The sequence below is a fragment of the Pelodiscus sinensis genome, chromosome 2 (assembly GCF_052426305.1).
Source record: "Pelodiscus sinensis isolate ZL-2025 chromosome 2, ASM5242630v1, whole genome shotgun sequence".
Classification (NCBI taxonomy): Eukaryota; Metazoa; Chordata; order Testudines; family Trionychidae; genus Pelodiscus; species Pelodiscus sinensis.
This window is the reverse complement of record NC_143053.1, coordinates 6,067,255-6,093,680: the sequence shown is the minus strand read 5'-3', so window position 1 is coordinate 6,093,680 and position 26,426 is coordinate 6,067,255. Positions and strand designations below refer to the sequence as shown.

The 26,426-nt window shown below is 48.9% G+C and overlaps 1 protein-coding gene across 9 annotated transcripts in view; it reads left to right on the top strand.

Annotated features, from left to right (window-relative positions):
• Positions 1–26,426, top strand: part of ADGRB1 (adhesion G protein-coupled receptor B1) — a 423,364-nt gene that overhangs the window by 383,218 nt on the left and 13,720 nt on the right. For 5 of the 9 annotated variants that reach the window (XM_075920015.2, XM_075920016.2, XM_075920017.2 and 2 more), the window contains 7 exons: positions 2,810–2,895; positions 9,326–9,424; positions 14,938–15,109; positions 17,267–17,362; positions 20,140–20,194; positions 23,189–23,859; positions 25,299–25,334. In XM_075920015.2, coding sequence (XP_075776130.2) covers positions 2,810–2,895; positions 9,326–9,424; positions 14,938–15,109; positions 17,267–17,362; positions 20,140–20,194; positions 23,189–23,859; positions 25,299–25,334 — 1,215 coding nt within the window. The remainder of the gene's footprint in view (positions 1–2,809; positions 2,896–9,325; positions 9,425–14,937; positions 15,110–17,266; positions 17,363–20,139; positions 20,195–23,188; positions 23,860–25,298; positions 25,335–26,426) is intronic. The other 4 variants (XM_075920020.2, XM_075920022.2, XM_075920018.2 and 1 more) reach the window with 3 other exon arrangements.

Below are 26,426 nucleotides of genomic sequence, written 5' to 3'. Positions count from 1 at the left end.
GAGGCCTAGTCTCCCCTGTCCCTCGCCCCACCCCCCATTTAAACTAGCTCCTGGTGGAAACCAGCCAAACCAGTTCCAGACCCAAATACAATTTCCCATTCTTAGCAACATGTGGGAGCATAGCCCCAGCTTGGTTTAGGTTCTTGGGATGCAGCTAACTCACCCCGAGGTCGACTTTTTCTGGGCTTTTGGATAGAAAAAGATACTCCGGATTCTCCTCTTCACTCCCCCTGGGGCTCTCGTTTACCCCCATGCCATGTGGATGTTAGGAGCTACCATGCCAGAACACCCGCACAAGCTTGCCCCATGTCATTTAAATACAAGGCTCCGGGCAGGGCAGGTTCCGGTCCTGCAAGTCCAAATTCTGCCTCTTTTATTGACAAGGGCAGAGTAGCTGCCGTGAATGGGACTGATTGCCTCGGGAACCGAAACAGGCTTTTGTTCATTGAATGGTACTGTTGGGTCAACCTGAAATCAGTGAAAACAGCCCGTCTTTTCTTTGCTAATTTATGCAAGTACAGGCTGTCCACCTCCTTCCCCCGCTCCTTTTAAATGCAAACCTGTGAGGGTTTTGGTGCCCTTGGGTGGAGGCTGCACTGAGGCGAACAGCTTTGATGCTTGGTTTTCAATCTCCCTATAGAATTTACCCTAGAAAGCGCCAAGCACCTCCTGTGGCCTCCGATGTCATGAATAGGGTCTCTAGGAAATAACCCAGTGCTGGAGACCACCTGGTGCTGAGCGCTCCCGTTGGCCGGAGCAGGAGGGTGGGACTTTTCAGGATCGCATGCCCTCAGCACTTCTTGGTTCACTCCCAATGGTGATGCCACACCAGAGAGTTTCATCTTGCTGGAGCCAAGGGGTCAAAGACAGAGGTGATCTGAAACGGCAGAAAGTCTCAAGGAGACTAGAGGGAGGGTGAGTCTCGGTGTCGTACATCGTCCTCCTGCCCTGCTGGGTGTCTTGTACATCAGCAGAGCCTGCCTCTGGACAGGTGCTCAGGAGACTGCTGCGTTGCAGTCCGGAGGTCTGATTGCTGCACAGGCAAACATACCTGGGCTAGATTTCACCCAGCGCCAGGTGTGTATGTGGGTAGCTGCTGCTCCTGGTGCCAGAGCCTCACTGCTGCTAGTATTCAAGCTGGTTGCAACCACATCTCCTAACTACAGGGTAAGCGTCCCCTCAGATGCCACTAGACTTAGTCACTTAGAGTACATCTACACAGTGACATTATTTCCAAATAACTTAGTCCGTGTCTACACAGCAGGCTGTTATTTCGAAATAGTGTCAAAATACTGTCCAGGTGGAGGACTGCTTACTCCGACTCCTGTAACCCTCATTGTACGAGGGTTGTATTGTATTTTGAAATAAGTGCTGTGTAGATGCTCCCAATTTCGAAATAAGCTAGGCAATTGATGTAGTTCAATTTGCGTAGCTTATTTTGAATTAAGCCCTGCTGCGTAGACGCACCCTCAGATTCCCCCTCACAGACCAATGCGGAACTAACACCCTTTTCAGGTCTCCTCTGGATTTGACCCCACCTGGCTCCTCCCAAGCCCCATGCCTGGGATTTCTCACCTGAGCGTGTGAGGAGTGCAGAATACTGCAACAACTTCATGGCAACAAAACCTGGACAGTGTCATCTTCCCACCATGGCTGCTGAGCCCTTCCTGTCCCCTTAATGCCTTTTCTTGTGGCCTGAGAGGTCCCTGCACAGCGGCGGCACGTTCACATCTCCAGAGTGCATGCTGCAAGCCCGGGGTGGTTGCAGAAAGGCAGCTTGCGGCAGTGAGCCTGCCGGGCATGGAGGGACTTGGCTTCGCCTTGTGACATCTGAACTCGATGAGGTCCTTGTTGCCCAGTCCTGGTTCCCCATACGTCTGGTCGGCCCCCGAGTGAATTCATGCTTTTGCAGACAGCCGGAGCTCTCCAGAAGAAAGGCTCGATAGAAGCTGGAAATGCTTGCCCCACCCATGCTGTCTGTACTCCGCTATGAATATGGTCAACAAAGTTTGGCGCTCAGCTCAACCGGACATGCCACGTAACTGTGTGGTTCCCTCCCCTGGGAGTGTAGGACTGGAAGGAACCACAGTAGGTCATCTAGTCCTGTCCGCTGCATTCACCGCAGGGCTGATCCTCTAACCCGCTTGGAAATAGACAGCTAGCCCAGGCTGCACCCGTGGCAACTGCACGGTGCCTCAGGGCCCACACCAGGCTATGGGCGCTAGATCGCTGGTGCGTCCGCATGCCCTGAACGGGGCTGCATTCATCCCTTCTCTGGGTTCGTAGGAGTGGGCCGTGGCTGTCCACAGGGCAGTGCAATTGGCGGACTCTCAGCGTTGCATGGTCTCATTGCACTGTTGCAGCTGCCGCTCCTTTAGCATGGGCCAGAGATGCCAAAAAGCATTTGAAACCCAGCCCCTGTCTCCTCTCCCATTGGCCATTTTCTGCTTGAGTTCCCCAGGACTGCCCTGGAAACGTGGCCAGCTCCCCATGGTTGCCTTTCTAGACACCCGGCATGCATCCCCCAAAGCCCACCTGGCTCAGGCAAAGATCCGACCACTTGGCAACCTTGTCCTGAGTCACAAGGACCTCACAGATCAGCTAGCAGCTCCAGGGATGTTGCTAGGCCCTCTGGCCTGGATTCAGTGGGGGTGTGGAGGAGGGGTGAGAGAGAGTCTGCGTAGGGGGTTAATTCTGCTGGCCAGCTGGAAGAGATGTGCACGTGCCAGCCTTCCCCAAGGGTTTTGTGTGACAGAGTCTGACCTGAGCCATTTCAAAACAAACCTGTCTGTTGTTTTTCTTTCAACAGGTGAACATGGTTATTGGCATTCTGGTTTTTAACAAACTTGTATCCAAAGATGGGATAACAGATAAGAAACTGAAGGAACGGGCAGGGTATGCCTTACCAATACATCTACGCAAAGAGTGAAAAACAATGCCATGATCAATAACCAGGCAGAGCCAGAAAGACAGACAGGAAGACACCCACATGCAGAAAAAGACCGATTTCAAACAGCAGTGGAAGCTTAATCTCCTTGCGGCTGGGTGCAGCAGAAACAAAAGATGCGAGGCACAGCACTGTGTTAGCATGCACAGGGGTCAGGCGTTCAGATGGCCTCAGCCCAGGCTGATAACCCAGCAGCGATTAGGAAAAGCCTTGCTTAATGCTAGCTCCCTGGGACAGCAGCTGGCTAGCAGAGGGACACGAGTGGGTGGACCGTGGCCACATGCTGGGGAGAGAGGCAGAGAGAATAAAGGCAAGAGAATAAATGCTTTAAACACATTTCAATTTCCTTGTGATTCAGAAGCCACCGCTCTTACCAATTTGATTTCCAGGGGCAACACCGTGGGGTGTCAGATTGAGCCCCACATACCAGGCCAAGGGCTTGGCTGGCTTCAAACCCAAACCTGCTTCCACTGAAGTGGCTTGGATTTTTCCCATTCTCTTTGGTCAGACTTTGCCTTGGGATGAGTTTGTTCACAGACGTAGGGCTGCCAGATGGTTGAAACTAAAATACCGAACCCCCCCCCCCCCAAAAAAAAATTCTGTTGAGGGGAGAAAAGGAAAATTGGGAGCATTTACACAGCACTTATTTCAAAATAGAGCCCTCTTCCTCTGACTTCCCTTACTCCTTGTGCAAGGAGGGTAACAGGAGTCAGAGTAAGAAGTCCTCCATCTGGACAGTATTTCGACATTATTTCGAAATAACTGCCTGCTGTGTAGACATGAACTAAGTTATTTTGAAATAATGTTGCTGTGTAGACACTGTGTCTACACTGGTAAGTTATTCCGGAAAATCAGTCGCTTTTCCAGAAAAACTTGCCAGCTGTCTACACTGGCCGCTTGAATTTCCGGAAAAGCACTGACGATCTCATGTAAAATCATCAGTGCTTTTCCGGAAAAACTATGCTGCTCCCGTTCGGGCAAAAGTCTTTTTCCGGAAAACTGTTCCGGAAAAGGGCCAGTGTAGACAGCACAGTAGTGTTTTCCGCAAAAAAGCCCCGATCGCAAATGACGATCGGGGCTTTTTTGCGGAAAACCGCGTCTAGATTGGCCACGGACACTTTTCCGGAAAAAGTGCTTTTGCGGAAAAGCATCCTGCCAATCTAGATGCGCTTTTCCGAAAATGCTTTTAATGGAAAACTTTTCTGTTAAAAGCATTTCCGGAAAATCATGCCAGTGTAGATGTAGCCCCTGTGATCATTTCAGTGGAATTGCTGCTAAGTTCCAAGATCTTTGCCATCGATTCACTGTGCAGTTAGTTCCCTTCTAAGTCCAAGGATTTTATAGTTTTCTTGGGTCTGAAGAGGCCTTAAAATGTCAGAGGTGTTGCAGTGGTGAAAAATACAGCGAGAATCCAGAGTCTACTCTTGTAACTCGGCTGATGGCGATACGCCTGATTCCTGCTGGTGTGCCTAATCCGCACTAAGAAATAAGAGGATTTCAAAACAATTGAGTTTTTGATTCAAGCTATCATGGCTCCCAAATGGAACAGGTCATCAGTGAAACGAGGTGAGGCGTTCTCTGGCAGTCTGCCTGGAAGGAGAGCCTTTCTAGTTAGACAACCTTGTTGCATCATTCGCATAAGCATGTTTTTCTGTGGCTTGACTTTGGGAAGTGAGGCTGCAGAGAAGAAAGGCAAAGATCGCAGATGTTAAACCCTCCAGTGCCCTGTCTGCCACAAGATAATTCCTTCGAGCGGGGAGTCAGCGCGTTCGTCTAAAAATAGCGTTATTCAGAGCAAGCCTGATGCTAGGATAGCTGAGGTTCAGGCCTCTGCCTGGTCTCTTGCGCCAGCATGAATTGTTGACTTCAGTGACTTTACACCTGTATAACAGTGGTAAAGATTGCAAAGGCACCGTCCCTTACTGCTGGAGAACAGAGAGAGTGACCTTCAGAGCATTGCTGCACACTGCTGCTGCTAAGAGCGATGGCTTTATTGCCTGCTCTCCAAAGAGAGAACTAGAGAAAATACTTTAACCCAGAACAAGAGTCTGTTGCAAGATAATTACACTTGAAAGTGAATGTTGGGAGAAGTCATTGATTGGATTAGTAGAGGAGTGATTGTCTCCCGGGCTCTCTGCGAAGAAACCCTCCGAAGTCTTTGTTTAAAAGAGGCCGGCTGGTTATTGATCATACTGAATGTTATACTATGAAAACAAAACTGACTAAGGAAAAAGCCCATTTTTTTTCTGATGTTCTTTGTTGTACCCCTTCCCCATTTTTCTCTTCTTTTCTCCTCTTTCGTTTCCATGCGTGTGTGTGCGTGTGCAATGATTTTAAATGTTCTCTGTGTTTAATGATTTTGCCAATTTCACGCTCCTTTTGAAACCCACCCGTTGAGAACCTTGAAATGCCTCCGAGAACTGTGTTCCATCTTAGCCTGCCACTTAATGTCTGGGCTTGGGAGCCGTGTTGGAAGGTACTTCTGGAGACCAGCAAAATTTTTGGATTTGGGCACAGGAGAGGGACTGGAATCACCAGTATATTCTGTTTCTCCTGTAGCAGAGGCAAGAATTACAGCTCACGGCAGGAGAGAGAGCTATGTGACACAGTAATAAGCACAAAATAATCCCTCACCTACAGTATTTCTCATTAACCCGTCAACAGTCACCACACAATGATATCTGAGATGCAGCAGTTCCCCCCTGTACTAAGAAGAGGAAATAACTGTGATTATTGTGTCAGTATTGTTGGCAAATGTTGACTTTCTAATGGTAATGACCTCACATGCATCCCAGACCTGTTGGCACTGAGGCTGAAGTCTGCAAAGGTTTGTAAGCATCTAACTCCCACTGATTTCAATGGTGAGTTAGGCACCAGTGTACCTTTGAGGATCAGGGTCTGATAGCACAGTGGTGAGTCCAGATCTATCAATAGCTAGATCAAGGTCTGCCCAGGTACACGAACACACTGTAAAGGAGAGCTGAAGAAAACAGTGTATCACGGTCTCTTGGAATACTCACGCCAACCTGTAAATCCGTTCCCTAGGCCCAGTCCTATGCGTCCAGGCGCAACACAGCTTGGATTGTGAATATCTGCTGTCAGTGTATTAAGGAAAGCAATTGCAAAGATGCCAGATACATTCAAACAGGGTCAGATTCTGATCCCTGTATCCTGAGTAGTACCCTCCCCCACAAGTAGTGGCCCTGGGATCAATCAAAGACCATTTGTGGTCTTTTAGCAAGCAGAAAAGGGAACTAAAATCTCGGAATACACTATTCCCTATGGTTATTCCTTCACTGTACCGCACATACCGCCCCCCGTCATAGATGGAGTCAACCCTCCCCACACAAAACACACATCAGAATATGAACCACCCCTATCTGTGCTTACTTGCCCCATCTGTGTGTGCGTGACAGCAGACCTCTTCCCACCTCTTGATGATGTGTTGGCTCTTCCTTTTATGCCCTTCCTAGCAGGGGTGCCCATCATATCTTGTTAGAGCTGCGGTTTTTTGTTCTTCACAATTCCCTGTTCCTTGTGGCCCACAGTGGACATCTGGGGAGAAATCACCTTTTCAGGGGTCATTCAGAGGCACATACAATGTCTATTTCATGCGTGGTGTGACTCCATTGATTTCACTGGATTTACACTATCCATGAATTTGGAGCACACACCTCGAAGATTTATACAACTACAAACAATGATGCCAAGGGCTAATTTTCTCTCTCCAGGCTGTGATAGCTGTGAGATATCTTAGCTACAGGTCATTATTTCTGACGGAAGTAATGGCTTCTGTTATGCCAGCTAATTAAAAGTGATCCAGTAGCCACTGAAATAATATGCCCATGTGGCCCCTGGACACATCATAAATACTGTGCTGCTTTTCACAGGGATGTGCTTCGTTGGATTTGAGACTGAATGCAGAGCTATAAATGCTAGGGAAAGAAGTTGGTCTAGTCCACCTTCAAGGCAGAGCAGGGTTGTAAACACCTGGTATTAGCTAAGTGCGTCTCACTAGCGGTGCCAGCCACACCCACCAAAGACGGACAGTATGCTGCCTTTTCTCCCGGGATAACACCCTCTGTGCCGCTAAGCTTTTTTACTGGCCTTATAAAATGCAAGGGTTGTGTCCAAAACCTGTGTGCCCTCAGTCTCTCAGACTAGTGCCACCGTGAAAACAGACTCGTCACTCAAGGCCTCTGTGGACAGAGCAGCTGGGATGTGTCATTGCCTACACTCTGGGGCCGTGTTTCACAAAAGATGCTCTGCCGAACCCCAGGCTTCCGCGAAATGAAAGTGAGGGTTCCGCGAGAACTCGATCACTCTGCCCTTCCCCCACTTAAAGGGACAGAGAGGAGACAGTGCAAAGATGCCGTTTCCTTCTCTGGTTTCCCGTCGGCTTTCAGACACATCCCCTCCCCTGCTGCCACTCTGTGTTTCCAAAGCCTGCTCGGGACATGCGTGACCACATTTTAGTCTCCCTGGTCCACTCCCCAGTAGTGGGGTTTTTTTTTTTGCTCAACAAATTCCCCACCCTCCCCCAGCTGTAGGGGTTCCTTGAAATTCTTCCGAGTTTAAAAGGGTTCCGTGGCCAAATAAAATTGGGAAACACTGCTCTATGGCATATCTGCACAGCAGCGGGGAGGCCGAATTCCCAACCTGGGTAGAAGTTCGCGCACTATGGCTATGTCTACACTCACGGCTCCTTGCATGAGAAATATGCAAATGAGGCTAAGCATGGACTATCGCCGAGCCTCATTTGCATACCTAATGAGCCGCCATTTTTGCAGAAGAGGCTCTTGCGCCAGAAGGAGCTGTCTACACGGCCCCTTCTTACTGAAGAAAAACCCTCTTGCGCAATGCCATTATTCCTGAAAATGATCGGTGTAGCGGCATTGCACAAGAGGGTGTTTCTTGTGCAATAAGGGGCAGTGTAGATGCTCCTTCTGGCACAAGAGCCTCTTCTGCAAAATGGCGGCTCATTAGGTATGCAAATGAGGCTCGGCGATAGTCCATGCTTAGCCTCATTTGCATATTTCTCATGCATGAAGCTGCGAGTGTAGACATAGCCAATGGGATTGAGTTGGTCCACTAAAAATCACAACATGGGCCCAATGGCTCAGGCTAGCCACCCAAGTACAATCACCATCCAAGACCTAATTATGTACTCAGCACTATCCGGAGCTACCACCTTCTATACTATGATTGCTACATTTAGCGCACTAACTTGATGTGAGCTAGCAAATCTATGTCTTGCTGGGAATTACCCTCTCCCGCCTAGCTTCTGTGCACACGTATCTTCACGAGCAAGGCCCAGAGTTAGGTGTGGCTGACTCCTAAAAGAGGATCCCTACTTGCTGGAAACAGAAAAATAACCTGGTAACACCTGAGGTTCCCGCTTCTTTTATGGGAGGATGAAGGCCCTGGATCGGCCAAGCACTGAAGCATCCGATCCACATTCAGCAAAGCATCGAAACACTTGCTGAATGTGAAGGACGTGCTTAAGGTGTGTCCAACAACCATGGGATAAACTTCAAAAACAACAAATTAAGTTCATCCTGTACAGACTAACTTGGCTACCCCCTGCAGCTTATAACCATAGGAGTACAGCCCAGATTTTTAAAGGTATGTAGGTATCTAAAAATGCGAATAGGTGCCTAATGGAATTTTTAGAAGTAGTTCTACAGCATTGATTTCAGCAGGAAAACGGCGCGCCGACGTGCTTTTGAAAATTCGGCCAGGCATTGTTAGGCCCTGAATATAGTTAAAACCTAGCTCTTTGTCACTAGTGATTTGTTTTTTTCCTGCCCCCATTCTACTAGGAAGGTATTGTGCCTACTGGCTGGAAGGGCAGGGGGGAAAGCAGGTAATCTATACCTCATTCTGCTTCATCAAACAAAATCAGCCAACCCAGCGCTGCTCCCGTCAGCCTTATTTCTTGCCTTTCAGCTGCAACACTCCACAGCAGGTCCCAGATGCAAAACCAACACAAGAAAAGGGAAAATGGGTAGAGAAAATATTCTCAGCATCCAAAACGTGCAAAGCAGGAGTAGGAGGGAAACAAAAACCTGCTGTAAAAATTTAGCGCCAAGGGAAGCACCAGGAAGTTGTCCTGAGTCTGACGAACCCTTTCCCAACACGGTTCCATCCCATCCAGTGGCACCAGCACAGTTCTCGACTTGGCTTCCTGCCTCTGAAATGAAACAGAGGAGAGTTTGATCCCTTCCTGGCTTTTGCTCTCTTTGCTCAAACTGGGTGCGGTACGGTTGGTTGGTTGGTTCCCCCCCCTTTTTTTCCTTTCCTTTTCTGTTCCTTCCTTCGTTTGTGTTCACAAGCAAAGTGTTTTGTTTTGTTTCAGTCTTTTGATTTTAATTGCAGTCAGATGGCAGTGCCTCTTTACGGCATGACGCTCAAATGTTCCAAGTGTGGAGTAGTTTCTTCCGCGGAAGTTTCGGCCACAGCCACCAGTAACGCCATGTTAGTTCCTCTAATTTCAACTTCTTTTCTTTCTTTCTTTCTCGCCTTCTTTATTTGATTTCCCTCTTTCGTTTTATTCCCCGTTTGTTTTCTCTCCCCATGTCCCACTCCCCCTCCTGCCTGCCCACCCATCCCTTTGGGCCATGTTAGAAGTGAGGCTTCCTAAAATATACCTGGAGCAAGACATACGAAAGTTAAAAGCCTGGGTTAGACTCAGCCCAGCAGCGTGATAAGCACTCCAGCAAAACACTTCAGTATGTGCTTAAAGTTAAGCAGGTGACTAGTTCTACTGAAATAAATGGGACTATTCATGTGCTTAAAAGTGCGCTTATATTTACAGCCCCAAATTCAGCATAAGCACCTGGGGTTGGGCTTCTGATGGTAACAGTCCCGTTGACTTTCATAGGCCATAGATGCACAAACTAAAGAGAGATGGGATCATTGGAATCATGCAACCTGGTCCCCTTTTTATCACTGGGCATAGGCTTTGCCAGGGTTTGCCAGGCTTGAGCCCCAGGTTAGCAAAGCATTTAAGCAGGTGCTTCAGTCCTATTGATTTCAGTACAACAGACAGCTTAAAACTAAGCATGTACTGAAGCTTTGTTGAATCAAGACCAAGTGTTTTTCTGGATCATGCAAGAGTGCTCATCACTTTAAAGGACAGAGCCTGATTCACAGTGTGTTCCTTGGCACAGAGAGTCTTAAGGATGCAGGGAGCAGTTTGAATTGGATTTAGATGCCTTTGATCAAGGGACACTGTCAAGTGAAAAAAATAAAATAAGGTTAAATGTTGTGATGTTGGTACTAACTGCAGCTGGTTGAAAATTTTAAAAAATCATGAAGTTAGGGATGCTTTTGTTCTGCCTTTTTTTTTGAGTGGCTCAGGGTTTTGCTTTTTGAATGTTTCTGTGGACAGCTACTTTGCATCACTGGTTTTGTTTTGCTTTGTTTTTCATTTTGATTGTAATTGTCAAAAGTGAAATGTTTTGATTTTGATTTTTTTTTCAAAGATGAATGTGTTTGGTTCTAAAATATCCCCAAGATTTGAGTAATCTAACCAATCAAAATTTGCAATAGAAAGAACAACAAAACAAAGCAACCTCTCCAAAGGAAGAAGGTTTAGATTTTTTTGAAACTGCAAGGATTAAAAACCTTCATATTTGCTTTTCATTATTGAGCCCGTGTTACTCTGTTCGTCCGCTTGGATGGTGAAACTACACTGCGTGTGACCCTTGCATGTTTTTCGTGAGTGTCACGTGCCAGTTCTTGTGAATTAGCATCACATTGTTGCATTTGAGTTTCCTATCACTGAGGAGGAATGTTTAACTCCAGCAAAAACTTGGTCATTAATAAAAATGACGCATTTGGTCGCTTAAAAATGTCATTCATATAAAGTGTTGTAAGCCTTGCTCTTTTGTGAAACAAATTCAGATAGAGTGTCCCGTTCGACTTGACATTGTTCCTTTACAAGATACGTGATCGAGTTCATTTTCAAATTGAATATAAAACTGTGGATGTACAGGGCAGTCAGATGTCACCATGCTGGTAGCTGCTCTTTTTTACTTAGAGGATCTGATAAAGATCAGAAGGGTCTTAGAAAAGGGATGTATAGATGCCTTGTTTTCCTTGCAACAGTTACAAAATCAGCAGATTTCAGTGTAAGTTTTTGTTTGCTGGTAATATTGCCTATGAGACAGAATGTCTGAGCTCCGGAAGAAGAATTTGTGCTACTTATTCAGTTGCCGAAGTCTAGGCACTGTCATTTGAAAGCCACACCCCAAGCCCAGTATAGTTAAAAGTTTTCCCCATTATGCGAGTCCCTGTTTAGGATTAAAAAGTGCTACCACCCCTTACCGCTACCCCCCTCCCCACGCCCATCTCCAGGATGGCTCTTGCTGGACTATCAAAGGGATGGAGGAATTAACAGTTAAAACAGTCATAACCGAAAGGGAGCCATGTGTGCATGCTTTGGAGGTTGCCTTGTTTGTAAGATTTCCCTGGCCGTAGGATGTAGAAGGGTGAGGTCGCAGCCTGTCTTTGGGTATGACTTATTCTATGAGTTGTACCATGCCATGGTTCTTCATGGCTGCTTCCGTCCTAGCCTTTCTTCTTCTTAATGAGTGTCCACTAGTCCCACCAAGACCCTAACATACCTTGCTTTAGCTGCCAGCTCTCCATCGGACGCTCTCCTTGAACAGTGTTCCCGGTGCTGGGAATTCCATGGCTATTTTTCATCGATCAGGGGGCTGGGTTGCTGTTTCTCTCTCTACCAGAGATGCCCCAATCTGCTTCTTGATCTCAGAAGCATTTGCAGTTGTTTCTTGGCTTGCGGTTGCTGCCACAAAATTCTAGGTGATGAACCTGCCGGCCCTGACTCTGTGGCTCTTACTAACCCTAACTATCTCGTCCCTGCTTTGTTAGCACCATCAGTGGGACTGCTCACCGAGCTAAGTGCTGTGCACCACGAGCAAGGATATCTGGAATGGACCTCAATATGAAAATGCTTCTTTGCCCCTTCAGGCCCCTGTTTAGCTGTTGCTTTGGTGTTTAGTTGTCCCAATCCTGTCCCACTTAGCTGGATCTAGTCCTGCAACCTTTTGGTGGGTATATTTCTGATTGATTTGTAGAGATGGCCATAGCTATCCGTTCTATAACACACTGTCTACAAATGGCAGTCCTCCAGCCGCTAAGCCATTGTCTCCCAAAGTGACTCCATAGCAGCTGTTTGATGGTCCTGAGATGCCAGGTCTTGTGATCTTCCATTCACCAACCACTGGGGGAAGTGCAGTCCCTAGTAGCAATTGTGGGATGATGGGCAGTCGTCTCCAGATGGTTCCCTTAGAACGTGTTGGTTGCAGACTCAAGCATTGGCTTTTTTTCGGGCATTCTTGGGGGACTCTGAGTCACCCTCATGGAAGGCAACTTGGAAAGTGTCATGCTGTTGTGATGCTCATAGATTTCCCTGAAGAGGGTCCCTAAAACAGAGACAACAACTTATTGCCCTGGTGCAGTAAGTACGTTCGCAACCTGGGCTGAGCCGGGGGAGTCACGGTGCAAATAGTCTGTGAACCACTCTTCCTACCACAGGGCAGCCGTAGAACTAAAGAAGCATTTGGGTTAGGACCGACTTCCAGAATATCAGTGAATCCCTGCTTTCTGCATCAGGGTATACCCAACATAACAATCCCTACATTTTCTCTGATGGATGTGTGACGAGTCTGACCCTTACCTGTCTCCAGCTTTGGCAGTTCCGCCTCTTCTGGCAGCTTTTTCCATAGCCTCAGCTGCTCTTTGAGTTATTAAGTTTATTTCCTGCTGCATCTTTATCCCATTAATGCTTGTTCTGTCATCCTGGAGCAATAAGAATAACTGATCTCAATCCTCTTTGTAGCGTGTCTTTACATCGCGGCAGTCAATCACAGTGTCTCCTCACCTAAGTCTTCTTTTCTCCAGGCCCCATCCTCTAAAACTTTCATCAATGTAGGTCTTTGGTTCCCCAAATCTTTGTATCATTTGTGCCATGGTCCTCTGAGTTCCCTCTAGTTTTCCATTGTCCTGTGGCAAAAATGGAATGCCGAGAGCTTTCAATAATAAAGAATGAAACAGGCCATCTTCTGGGTCTACTGTTGGTGAATAGACTCTGTTTAAAGGCCTTGACATATACAGGTAGATCCTCTCTAGTCCAACACCCTCAGGACCTGACCAGTTCCAAACCAGAGAATTCGCTGAATCACAGGAGGTTAATATTGTCTAGCAGCATTACCAACACTTCCACGGCTTACTAGGCTCTTAGGAGACATTTAGGAGTAAATTATAGCGAAATAACAGCACAGAATACTGAGAGCCAGGACTGATGGATGTCAACAAACTTTATGGGACCCCGGGAAACTTGGCCATGCCAAGCGGACATCTGGCTAACTCAAAGCATTCTGGACTATGGTTGTTGCTGGAACAGACTAGAGAGGTTCAACCTGTACTTGCTTTTGACAAGGCTGAATATGGCTTCACATGTGCTGCCATACTAAGTTTGCTAGGTTTTCACTGCCTTGGTCTACACCAGGGAGTTATCTGGAAATAACTCCCCTTCTTTTGAAATAACAAGCAGAGCATCCATACTACCAAGCTCATGAGTTAGAAATAAAGGGCTGGTTATTTCGAAAGAATAACTCCTGCTTTCCTTGGGGAATAAGCATATTTTGAAATCGTTATTTCGGGAGTTATTATTTAGAATTTAGTTATTTCAAAATAATTTCCTAGTGTAGACATGCCCTCTCTGTCCTGTGGAAGAAACACGAGGACTGTTGTTGTCCCATGACATCATAACGTTACATCATCACGCTGCGTTGTGACATCCGCACCTCATGTTGTGATGCCATTACTTGGGATCATTCGAGGCTGCACCAGCGTAATGCCATGACATACTGTCTCTGTCCAGTCATATAGCAGTGGCAGGCCACGAACAAGAGAATGTTGCTCTCTTTCCCTTTCTAGTGCACGGGATACATACATAAGGGGATAAATGTCTACCTCAGCTGCAGGGAAAAAGCCTTATTTCTTGATGTCAGGCCACAAAGATCTTGGGTTTAATGCCCCCCTGACAACTCATGGAAGAGGCCGATTCTATAACCTTACTGCATCACGGCGCCATTAGCAACATCAGCACGTCACGTTGCAATGAGGAAGAACGGCTCTTGCGCAAAAGGGTTTTTTTGCACAAAAAGGAGCCATCCACACAGCTCCTTTTTGCGCAACAGCCTCTTGCGCAAAAGGGATCCGAAGAGGAAATGCAAATGAGAGTGCGACCTATGCAAATGAGCTTGCAGCAGCCCTAGGCTATATCTACATTGCGCTCTCTTGCTCAAAAACATATGCAAATGAGGTGTGGCGAAGAAAATTGCCGCCGCTCATTTGCATATGTTCTTGCACAAGAGAGCGCAATGTAGACATAGCCTTAGTGTCCAGGCTCCACTCTGTCCTTGTTAGCTTAGCCACCTGAACCTTCCGAAAAAAACCCACCACGTGCTACTGATTTACCAAGTGCCAGGCAGCAGAAGCTATGAGCTAAGTGTCAAAGTCTATCAAGGCAATCTGGACTCTGCTGTTGATGTTCCACGTCTCTCTTGCAACACACAGTGGCTACATCTTCTCTCCTTTCCTTGGACAATGCCACCCAATGTGATTAGCAGTGTGGAGTGGGAGGGGCATGAGGGGGACATGATACGCCTGCCTCCTTCCTCCTCACCCCAAGTTTCTGTGCATGCTCGCACCACTAAGCAGTAGTCCCTTCAAAGTGCCTGCCGCCTGCTCCAACGGCATGAGTGGGATGAACCAAGCAGCCTCCTGCATCCCTCCAGGAGCTCAGAAATGCCCCCAGAACGAGTCCACTGTTGCTGTGGAAAGTTCTTCCGCTGCCCTATGGGATCAGGACACTGAATTGGCTCCCATGAATGATCACAACATTTAACAGGCTGGGGATGATGCTGACCTTGGATTTGCTTTCTCTTCCCTGACAGGGCTTCCCTTTGGAGCTCCTGTGTGGTCCTACCTCTCCTGGCACTCACCTGGATGTCTGCGGTTCTGGCAATCACGGACCGGCGGTCAGCGCTCTTCCAGATCCTCTTTGCGGTCTTTGACTCCCTGGAGGGTTTTGTTATCGTGATGGTTCATTGCATCCTGAGACGAGAGGTGAGCCTGGCTGGCGATTCCTACGGCACAGCCCAGAGAGCCGCGGGTGAGCCACCTCCTGCAGGCTGGATTGGGAATTGCAACTTGCCCCCAGTGTGGCAAGGGAGTGCCCTTGAGCAGTGGGGTATGACATTCAGCTAGACAGACGTCCCACTGATGAGTATGACCTCGGTGAGTGGTGTGAAGAAAGTGAATAAGGAAAAGTTATTTACTTGTTCCCATAATATAAGAACTAGGAGCCACCAAATGAAACTAATGGGCAGCAAGTTTAAAACAAATAAAAGGAAGCTCTTCTTCACACAGTGCATTGTCAATCTGTGGAACTCCTTGCCTCAGGAGGTTGTGAAGGCTAGGACTATAACAGGGTTTAAAAGAGAACTAGATAAATTCATGGAGGTTAAGTCCATAGATGGCTATTAGCCAGTATGGGTAAGGAATAGTGTCTCTAGCCTCTGTTTGTCAGAATAGCCGAGAAGCATATGCTCATTGGATCATCGACTCGACTAGTCGCTCCCCCACCTCGCTGTCTCTATCAGAGAGAGGCAGCGGGGGGGGGGGGGGGGAGCAGGAGCTGGTACTGGGAGGAGTCATCTTAAAAGCCAGTTTCCCCCAGCACTGTTGAGGGGCAGGAGCACAGCGGGGAACGGGCAGCATTTCCACCTTTGAAATTGCCACATTTCAAAAGCAGAGGTGCCCTTATCGACTGATTGAACAGTCGATGCAAATTGCATTGACTATTCAATTAGCTGATTAATCTAAATTTAAGATCCTTAGTGCTTAGCAAGGTAGATTTCGTGCTGAAAACATACCGTGCAGCAGAGTTTGGGTGACAAGCCTCAGTTTATCACTGGTGCAAAATCTAAGTTTGGTTTAAAATAAAATCCTTGGATTTGCAGAAAAGGTTTCATCCATGTTTAAAGACAATATCACCAAAAAACAAATATATGGTTTGAGGGGTTGTATCGAAATAATCCCTAACAGTGTTGGAAACCCAAACACAGCATAAACAGTGCCATAAATTAAAATTGACTCTGAGCAGAAACTGAAAGTTTCTTTTACTTTAAACTAGTGAACTCCATCGATGGTGGAACTTTATTTTCTATTGCAATAAAATGAGGTGTCATTAATAACACCGACAAGGATCTTTTTAGTTACATCTGTGCGTGTTACCTCGCTGTCATGCCTTTACCGGAAGTGGGCCTGATCTGTTCCTAGTGTCAGACCACTGAAATTAGTGGAATTACACCAGGTATTGACCTAGGCCAAAGTGTTTTAATTAATTTCATTACCCCTTTTGGCCGTCTCATTGGGATTATTTCCATTGAGTTCAGCAAGCTTATGATTGGACACATAATGCAGACTGTATAGACTCTTGATCTGACCTTATATATCATGGGTTACAGAATAAATTCATGGCTATTCCTGCCTACGCAAATCCAGCAGCTAGCTACTTTGGGAGCTACCCCAAGTAATAATACTGTAAGCATTCAGGGCCGTGGAGGTAGTGTGTTGGATATGTATCCTCTCAGCCCCTCTGAAGTCCCTGTGGCCAGGTCTACACTAGACCCAGTGTAACTGCCCCCCAGGTGGACTTGAACCTGGGACCTCTGGAGCAGAGTATAGGAGCCTCTACCCTCTGAGCTAAAAGCCAGCTGCCTCCCAGCTTATGCTGTAAGGTCTCTTGATCTGAAGTGTTGCTGTGGTCTAGGCTCCACTTGCATTGCTTAATAACCACACGAGGTGTCTGGGTTACACTAGCAGCTTGGCTTAAGGTACACAACACCACCTCTGCAGAATACATAGCTGGAGTCAGTTTACCTTAAGCTGAGCTTGGCAGCATCCCCACAGTGTGAGGATGATGGGAGCAAATGCTCCCGTCAGCTTCCCTTAGTCCTCGCAAGAGCAGGAGTACCAGATGCAGGCAGGGGTGCCCTCTGAGTTTGATTTAGCAAGTCTTAACGAGACTCGCTACATTGATCTCCGGAAGATCGATCGCGGCAGCGGTGATCTTCCATGTAGTGAAGTCAAGCCCTGTGCAAACAGGAACCATGGGACCGCATGAGCATCACAATCTATCCCCAGCAGGGTAGATGCTGCTTGGCTATAAACGGTGCCTCTGTCTGACTCAGTCTTGCGCTAATCCGTTTCCCCCTGCAGGTCCAGGATGCAGTGAAGTGCCGCGTGGTGGATCGTCAAGAAGAGGGGAACGGAGACTCAGGAGGGTCATTTCAGAATGGACATGCTCAGCTAATGGTAGGATAAAGTGCCTCCTGCCCGGTTGCAAAGGGACCAGGCGCATTTAGCCTGGATCCAGTGCACAGAGGGCTCTATTTCAACAATTTAGGCTTAGCAATCATCACGCTAACTTCTTTTACATCCTGGGGCTTGAGTGAGCCTCAGCTCCACCCATATGTAGCTCCCATTTGACACCAATGAGGTCTCAATAACCCACCCACTAGGCCTGTGCAAACAGCTTTCTTGTTGTTCTGCGAGGCCGAATCCTTTCTGTCTAAGGATAACACAACTCACATGCCGCGGCTTTCCTACAAAAGACATTTCCCAGGCCTTTCTGCCTCGGACAGGCTGCATGTTTTGTCCAGCCTGGTTCAAGGAGACAAGCAATTTAATATCTGTTCTCTCGGAGCATGTCACATCATGGTCACGATTTTCAGGACATCCTTTAGGAGGAGACTTTGTCTCTCCAAAGTACTTGTCTTCCCTCTTTCCGTAACATACCTTTTTCAGTGCTTATTTTAAGCTTATTTTCTTCAAACTTCATCCTGTTACGAGTCCTCCAGAACTGGACCAGATAAAGTCCTGGAGAATATGCAGTAGGGAACTGCCCTACATTGGCCCTTCCATGATGGAATGGATGTCCTAAGAATTCTTTCTTGTCTCTGATATTTACGCGTTGGGTAAGTAGGCCAATCACACAGTTTACAAGATTTTCCTGAGCTCCAAAACAGGCTTGTTGGGGCTTCCCTCTATCTTTCTGCCTGAGTGTCCAGCCAACCAGGCCAAGAGATGCAACATATTCATAGAGTCATAAAGCTCGAGGCCAGACGGGCTATTAAATCATCTAGTCTGAACTCCTGTAGATCATAAGGCATAAAATTTCATCCAACTCGCCTAATATTGAGCCCTATAACTGAAGCTAATTGTCCAGAGAGGCATCCAGTCTTGAGTTGAAGACATCAAGAGAGAAAGAATCGATCATTACCCTTGGCAGGTTGAGCACGCTTACTCTTAAATATTTGTGCCTTCTTTCTAATTTGGTTTGTCTGGCTTTAGCTTCCAACCTTTTGTCCCTTTGGCGTCGTTCCCAACTAGATGAAGGCGCTCCATATTATCCTCTCCTTTGCCCTCATGGAGGTACTTACACACTGTCAGTAAGTCATTTCTTAGTCCTTGTTATGATCTGTTTTACAGATGGAGCGCTTCAAGTTTCTCATTCTAAGACCTCCTCTCCAGCATTGCAGGCTTGTTTTTGCCCTCTCTCCACTGTTTCAGTGCCCTGTGAAAAATGTGGCCAGAAGAGGCTACAGTGTTGGTCTCAGTGGTGTCTTCTATTGAGGGAAAATCACCTTTCTGTTCATAGTCCCTGTTCCTCTATTTATCAGCCAAAGGTTGCACTATCCCTCTTGGCCAAGGCATCACATGAGAGCTCCTTTCCACACCAAGATCCTTTCCACAGTCATTCAGTCCCCGTTTCTGTAGGCCTGGCCTGCACTCCTTGTTCCGAGATGTGACACTTTGCCCTTGGCTGCATTAAGATATGTTCTGTTTGCAAAGGCCCCATTGACCAAGCAGTTCTGATCACTCTGTGTGATTGGAGTGTTCTCATCCTTACTTATCGCTCCACCTATCTTGTTTCATCTGCAAATGTTACCATCACGGATGTTATATGCATTTCCAGATCATGAATGAAACTATTGAATCGCATCAACTCCAGGACTAACTCCTCCAGAACCCCACTAGAAACACATCCATTCAGTGCTGATTCCCCATTGACAGTTCCTGTTTGGGATCTGTCACTTCGCCAGTCCTTAATCCATTTAATGTGTGCTCTATTCATATTTTATAATGCTCATTTTTTAATCAGAACATTGAGCGATATCATTGAGCGGCATCTAAATGTCTTACTTATCAACCAACCTTGTCATCTCATCAAAGAATGAAATCAAGTGTGTTTGACAAGACCTATTTCCCATAAAAGCATGTTGATTGGTGCTAATTGTAATCCTCGCCTTTAACTCGTTATCAGTTGAATCCCATATCAACTTTTCCATTCCATTAATGTCAGACTAACCAGTGTGTGATACCAAAGTCATCCTTCTTGCCAATATCATTAATGTTCTTCCCGTCTTCTGGAGTTTCCCCAATATTTCAAGATTTATGGACAATTAACATCAGCAGGCTAGAAAATGCCTCGGCCGACTCTTTTAATTGTGCGGATTACCCAGGCCTGCTGGGTTCAAAATGTTTATCCCTAGGAGATGTTGATTAAATTCCCCCTTAGTTATTAATGGACGGGAAAGCACTACAGAATCTCCTGTGACAGAAGCACATCCTCCAGCTTCTTAGCAAATGGAAAATGGAAATATTTATCGACCGCTTCTGCCTTTTCCTCGTTGTTTTTTGACATTATTACTTGGAAGCCCAAGTGCTGGTGTGACTCCATTTCCCCCATTCTCTGGGATGGTGGCAACCAAGTGTTTCAAGGCAGAGACTAGTTTAGGAAGAGGGGGGCTGCACACAGCTGCTTTGGGCAACCCTCTCTTGGGGTTCCCATGCCCCACTCTCCTCTTTCAGAGGCCTGTGTTTCCTATGTCAGGGCCATTAGGCAGAGTCTCATTCCAGGGCTGTGAACAGATCCCTTGTTGGCCCCTCTCTATCTGGATTTCCGTTGCTTTGAGTGTGATCCATAGTAGAACGGTTCATTGGACTTCAGGTTTCCTTCCCTCCCCACTTCCCATTCCCTCCCCCCCCCCGCCCCGTTGACCACGCCCTCTGCTTTCTCTGTCTTTCAGACCGATTTTGAGAAGGATGTGGATATGGCTTGTAGATCAGGTGAGCACATCACAGGTGAGAAATCAACAAGTGACCTGGTTTGGGGATTGAACTTGGCCATTTTTTTCCTTACTATTTGTGTGTGTCTGCGTCTCCCAGGTGGCTTGTGATATGTGTATGGGCTGCCCTCGCTCCCACCCTCGCCTCCAGAGAATTCCTACCCCCGCCCTTGCGCTCAGCTTATCGCCTCCCACAACCTCGCCTTGCTCGGCCTCTTGCCCCAGCCCAACCCTTGCCTCAATTGAACACCTTTTATCCGGGGGCTCTGCCCTTCTCGGGCTGGGGTGGTGGGATGCCAAGATCTTCTGTCTATCACTAGAGGGGATCCTATTTTCTCTTTGATCAGTGTCATCTCTAGGGCTGGCCTCACGCCCCTCAGGTGCCCTGAGAAATGGGTGTCAATCTAGCGCATTCTCCCCGCAATTGGAATGGACAACTGCCCTCCCGGGTCCATCCACAGCAGGAAGTCACCGATCAGACCATGCTGTCCCACCCCTTCCCACACACAACCATTCACTGCTGACCTGTAGATCTGCATGGACCAGCAGTCCCTGCTGCAATAGCCCCTCCTCACCCACTCCCATGTGTCTTGTGCCCACCGTGCTGTGTCGTAAAGTGCTGTCCAGTCTGCTGTGCTGCCTGTTCCTCTTTGCAGGTTCTGTTCCCTCCTGCCCTTGGCACGCCTGACCAGTCGGCTGCTTATGACCTAACCTTTTGCAGAATGCCCAGTGCCCATTGGCTCTCCTCAATGCCTCCCCTGTCCCAAGCAAGAGTTTTCCCAGCTCATTTGGCCCTGGTGTATAACTCACATCTTCCAAACCAGGATCTACCTCTCGCTGCCATGGATTTTGCATCCTGTGTGCTCCTTAGGCGCATTACAGAGGAGTTCATCCATCTCTCTATATCTATCTACCCACCCATCTCTCTCTGTCTCTCTCTACACACCCATCGTTATCATCTATCTATGCACCCATCTCTCTCTACATACCCATCTCTCTCTTTACACACCCATCTCTCTCTCTACACACCCATCTCTCTCTTTACACACCCATCTCTCTCTCTCTCTACACACCCATCTCTCTCTCTCTCTACATACCCATCTCTCTCTTTACACACCCATCTCTCTCTCTCTCTCTACACACCCATATTTATAATCTATGCACCCATCTCTCTCCATTTACATACCCATCTTTCTCTCTCTCTAATGACATTCTCTGTATCATTATCACTCTGACTATAGCCCTTATCCTCAGGGTATGCAATTCCACAATCACTTTCTGTCTTTACCTTGTTCAGTCAGTCTCTCTCTCTCTCTCTCTCTCTCTCTCATATGTCTAATAGGCTCTCTTCCACTCTCTCTCCCCTTCCTTTTTGATGCTGGGGACCTGACTTTCAAAAAAAGGCAGGTCCAAAAATTGTGCCTGAGGGATGCATGTGATGGCCACAGATGTGCCCAGCAGGCCCCCATTCCATGTGCAGCTGGAGAATCGGACATGTGCTAGCTGCTCAGGCCCAGTGGGGGTGCACAGCTGTATAATTTTGAGAAGCAGGCTCAGAAAATCAGTGGTGAGCCCTAGACAGGCTCTTCCCATGCAGGAGACTTGCTTGCGATGTGTAATCTCTCCCGCATCCAGAATAGGCTGCCCTGAGCAATGGGATTTCAGGTGACTCCAGAAAAGAAGACCCCTGATCTCTACCCCAGCTCCCTAACCTGGCCTGGTTTCCTTTGCGGACACCCAGCAGTACAAATCTTCAAAGCCCTGCAAACTAGAGATGAAATAATCCCACCCTGCCATGAGACAAGACCTCCGCCAGAGCCGGGGCATGCAGGGAGCTCCCATGCCCCGTGCATGACCCAAGCTCTTCTCTGAATCCAAACCATACTGTAGAAACACACCCAACAGCCCACTGGCTGTGGCTGCTGCTGAAAGTCCTGGTTCCCTAACAGGGATGAGTTCAGTCCAGGGAGACATGTGGCCTTTTCGCTTACAGCCAGTGGCAGAAATTGGCCCATGAACCTGCACGCAAGCAAAGTTCTATCCTAGTGCTGTCCTCTGGCCAAGCCACCTTGGCTAAGACTGTCCCCACGCAGCAGGTCTGGCCTTCAACATCATTTCCTGGTTGGATTCTCCTGGCTTCCCTTTGATTTGACCCTGCCTACCCCGCTCCAATTGGAAACACATTGGTTCAACACCCACCCCGCCTGGCACAAGTCAGTAGTGAAACCGCAGCACCGTGTTTTACCCGGCACCAGAAATCCTCCAAGGTGCCGTAGAGTTCTTTGCCCATGAACGAGAATGGCTGAATGGTGCCAGGTTACAACACAGCTCCTGCTTTGTCTCCTCTTCTGTGTGCTGCATTGGGGAAAAAAAGCTATGTAGAAAGAGTCTCATTTTTGGCTTCTTTCTGGCTAGAATTGTTTCCTCTTTTCCACACTGAAATGCTGGGTAAGTAGCATTCAGCCCCACCCCAGAATCCTGCCACTTTTACCTCCAAAGACGTCAAGGCTGATGTGACGAGCGTCTTAACGTTTCGGTCGCAGCCTAGACCCAGCTGATCAAGGCAGATTGTAACGAGACAGGAACAGCTGTGTTTGTTGCAAACGATGATGCTGTGTGTGTGTGTGTGTGTGTGTGTGTGTGTGTGTGCTGTATATAGCTCCGCATTGGCATGATTGCCCCACCCTCCGATTAAGGTTCTTCCCTAGGTGAAACTAACAAGAGCTCATTTAGCGCCCTTTATCTTGAAGGCAGTGAGTGAGGCCTTCAAAGTCCCCCCATCCCCAGTATAATTATCCTCTAATGTAAGCACTGGCCCAGTCGCCATCGTGGGATGGCACGCGCATCGGGTCCGTGAGCCGGAAGCATTGATCCGCCATGGTAGCCTCTGTCTGAGAGTGGAGGGACCATGCCAAGGCAGTGTGAGTGCAGTGAGATGTGGATGGAGTTCGAGTGAGCTGAGGCAAGGTGAATCTGAGATGCTAAGGAGGCCCCTCTGTCTCTCCCGCAGTGCTGAATAAAGACATCAGCACGTGCAGGACCTCGACCATCACGGGGACGCTGAAGCGCCCCTCGCTGCAGGACGAGGAGAAGCTGAAGCTCAACCACCAGAAGGGGTCCTCGAACTTTAACAGTCTTCCAGCCAACGTCTCCAAGATGCACCTGCAGGGCTCCCCGCACTACCTGGGGGCCATCAACCTGAACGACTTCAGCAACCACACCCTCACCCTGAAGAAGGAGAAGAACCAGCCGCCCAAGTCGATCTACATCTGCGACGGGGACATCTTCAAGAAGCTGGACACGGAGCTCTCACGGGCGCAGGAGCAAGCCCTGGACACCAGCTACGTCATCCTGCCCAGCAACAGTACCGCCACCCTGCGGGCCAAGCCCCCCAAGGACGACAGCAAATACAGCATCAACATAGACCAGATGCCCCAGACCCGGCTCATTCACCTCAGCATGGCGACCGACCCGGGCTTCATCGTCAAGAGCCCACCCAGGGAGCCCAGGGCGATGACCTGCGCCGAGGTGCAGGGCTCCCCCATGTTGCAGCAGCAGCAGCAGCACATCTCCGGCGAGGCGCAGCTCCCCAACAGCCTGTGCGACCCGGGCGACTCAGGGAACTTGGGCATGGTGCCCAAGAGCGAGACGGTCTCCACCCTCTCCATGAGCTCCTTGGAGGTGAGCAGGCGACCTGGGGCTGCTTCCACACCGGTTTGTCACAGTGTTCGTGCTGCCGACCTCAGGGTGGTAAAGAGAGCAGCTGCCCCGGGGCCTGGCGACTCAAAAGGGTCCAGGGATCCCAGAGGCTGCCTCCGTTACCATGGTGCCCTCTGGACGGTTCTTAGGCTGCCTGGGAAGATGGGGCGTGGCACAGTGTGCTCCAGGCAGAGCTTAGGGCCGGAGGGGTGGCGCGGAGGGCCGGTTGACCCTGCCCCTTCCCCTGGAGGCCACATCCTTTCTGCTTGAGGCCATACCCCTTCGATGTGAGGCCCCGCCCCTTCCGCTGGAGGCCACACCCTTTCTGTTTGAGGCCATACCCCTTCCACATGAGGCCCCGCCCCTTCCGCTGGAGGCCACACCCTTTCTGCTTGAGGCCATACCCCTTCCACATGAGGCCCCGCCCCTTCCGCTGGAGGCCACACCCTTTATGCGTGAGGCCATACCCCTTCTATGTGAGGCCCCGCCCCTTCTGCTGGAGGCCACACCCATTCCACTTGAGGCCCCACCCTTTCCACGAGCGCCGCACCACCTGCCCGCACATGTCTAATCTCCTTTTAGAGCTTTTCCTCTCTCGTAGCTCCAGCACCAGGTATTGTGGTCCAAAGCTTGAGGATGAGAGAGAGACAAAGAGTTTCTAACACCCTTTTTAAAAAAAAGTCCAGCAGATACAAGCCACAGTGCTCTCTTTATCTCAATTTTTTAGCCAACTCCCGTTAGCCCTATGGAAACTGGCCATAATAAGAGTATTCACAGATAATTCATGAGGTTTTAGCCAGACCGCTTCTGTTCATTTCATGGGAGGCATGTGGCTACGTCCCTGGCTGGGCTTTGATGATTTCAGCCCTTCTGGGACGAGATCGGTAGATACAGGCATGGGAAGCTGCAGGAAAATGTCCATGACTGCAGAGATAAGCTACAGCTCTCTCTTGCAGACATTCGCTGCAACCCGGCTCACACTGGTGGCATTGCAGAGGGGCACCTGGGTGCTGGATTTAGTATTTTGGCAGCTGGTTTCATCTTTTAACAGCTCTCCCCAGGACAGAATTCCCACTCAGCCAGGCGCTTCCTTAGTAGAAGCTCAGTCCCTCTTGGTTCTTACGCTCGGCCCCAATTCTAACCGGCTTGCAGCATCTGTCTCCTTTGTCCCGTGACAGGATGTGGCTCTCAACCTCCCCTGTGCGTCCTTCAGGCCTGGCCGTCTCGTGCTCTGGCGCACAGGCCGGTTCTCTCCCTGGGGACAGTGACCTCTTTCGCCTCAGCTGTCTCCTTTGAATCCGAGGCAGGCAGGGCAGGGTGGGGGACGAGGCAGGGCCGGCTCCCTCTCTCTAGCCATTATGCCGGCATGTGATCAGCCCCGACCGTGGCTTACCGATCTCTCTTTCCCTTTGAATCTGCAGCGACGGAAATCCCGGTACGCAGAGCTAGATTTTGAGGTGAGCGTTTCCTCCTTTAGACCCTGGTACGGAGGGGTGACAGGGCGGGGAGAGGACTGGGCTCTGCTTTTCCGGGGGCAGCTCCCCTGGCTGCAGCTGCTGCAGGAGACCAAAGAAGCGGGGGAAAAGGGCTAGAAACGGACAGGCGGCTGGAGCCAGCCTGGCTGAACAAGGATATTCTCCCTGTGTACCTAATAGATGGGTTGACGCTTGTTTGGCACGGCTTCATTCAGCGGGCAGCAGCGGCTGAGGAAATGTTTGTCAATCAAAGTTTTAAGTCAGCTTGCACAAGGCCCGTACACAGTCTCCTCGGCCCGGGAGAGGCTAATAGAAAGCCGATCCTACCGTATAGCAGCATCTGGAGTCTGGCCCACTTTCCAGCCCGTGGGAGAAGGATTCCAATGTCCTCAGTTTTAGGCCCAGTTTACACTATACACTTCCATGGGCTGGCTACTTCACGGAGGGGCGTGAAAAGTCCACACCCCTGAGCGACGTAGTTCTCATGACCTCACCCTGGGGTACATGGTGCTGCGTCGGCAGGAGAGTTTCTCATCTCTCAAGGAGGTGGGTTAACGATGACGACAGGAGAAGCTAGGAGCGTCCTGGATAAAACCCTACAGCAGCACAGCTGCTCGGCCCCCAAACAGGAAACCTGCTCCCATGGCCCCCCCCTCACCATTCTGTGGGGTCCCTTCACCAAAGCCCCTCGGAGATGAGGAATTATCCTCCACGTTGTACAGCGGGGGGAAACTGAGGCACAGAAGGGGGAAGCTGTTGCTTTCAAGAGGAAGGTCTGGCAGAACCAGGTTGCCTGCATCCTACAGCAATGCCACGAAGCAGTCACTTTGAAGAGGAAGGACCGTTGAAACCATCCTTTTCCTTCACAGTGAGCCACTTCGTTCCAAAATCAGGCGTCAGCCCCACAACCCCCTCTCTGCCTCAAACCTTGGGCTATGAGGTTTGCTCCAAGACTTAGGACCCTGGGCTCAGTGTGAAATTGGGACACTGTGTAGCCCCAAATTCTGACCCTCACATTTAGGGCTAGATTTGGAGTTAGGTCTCACACTTTATCCACAGCTTGGCTACCCTGGG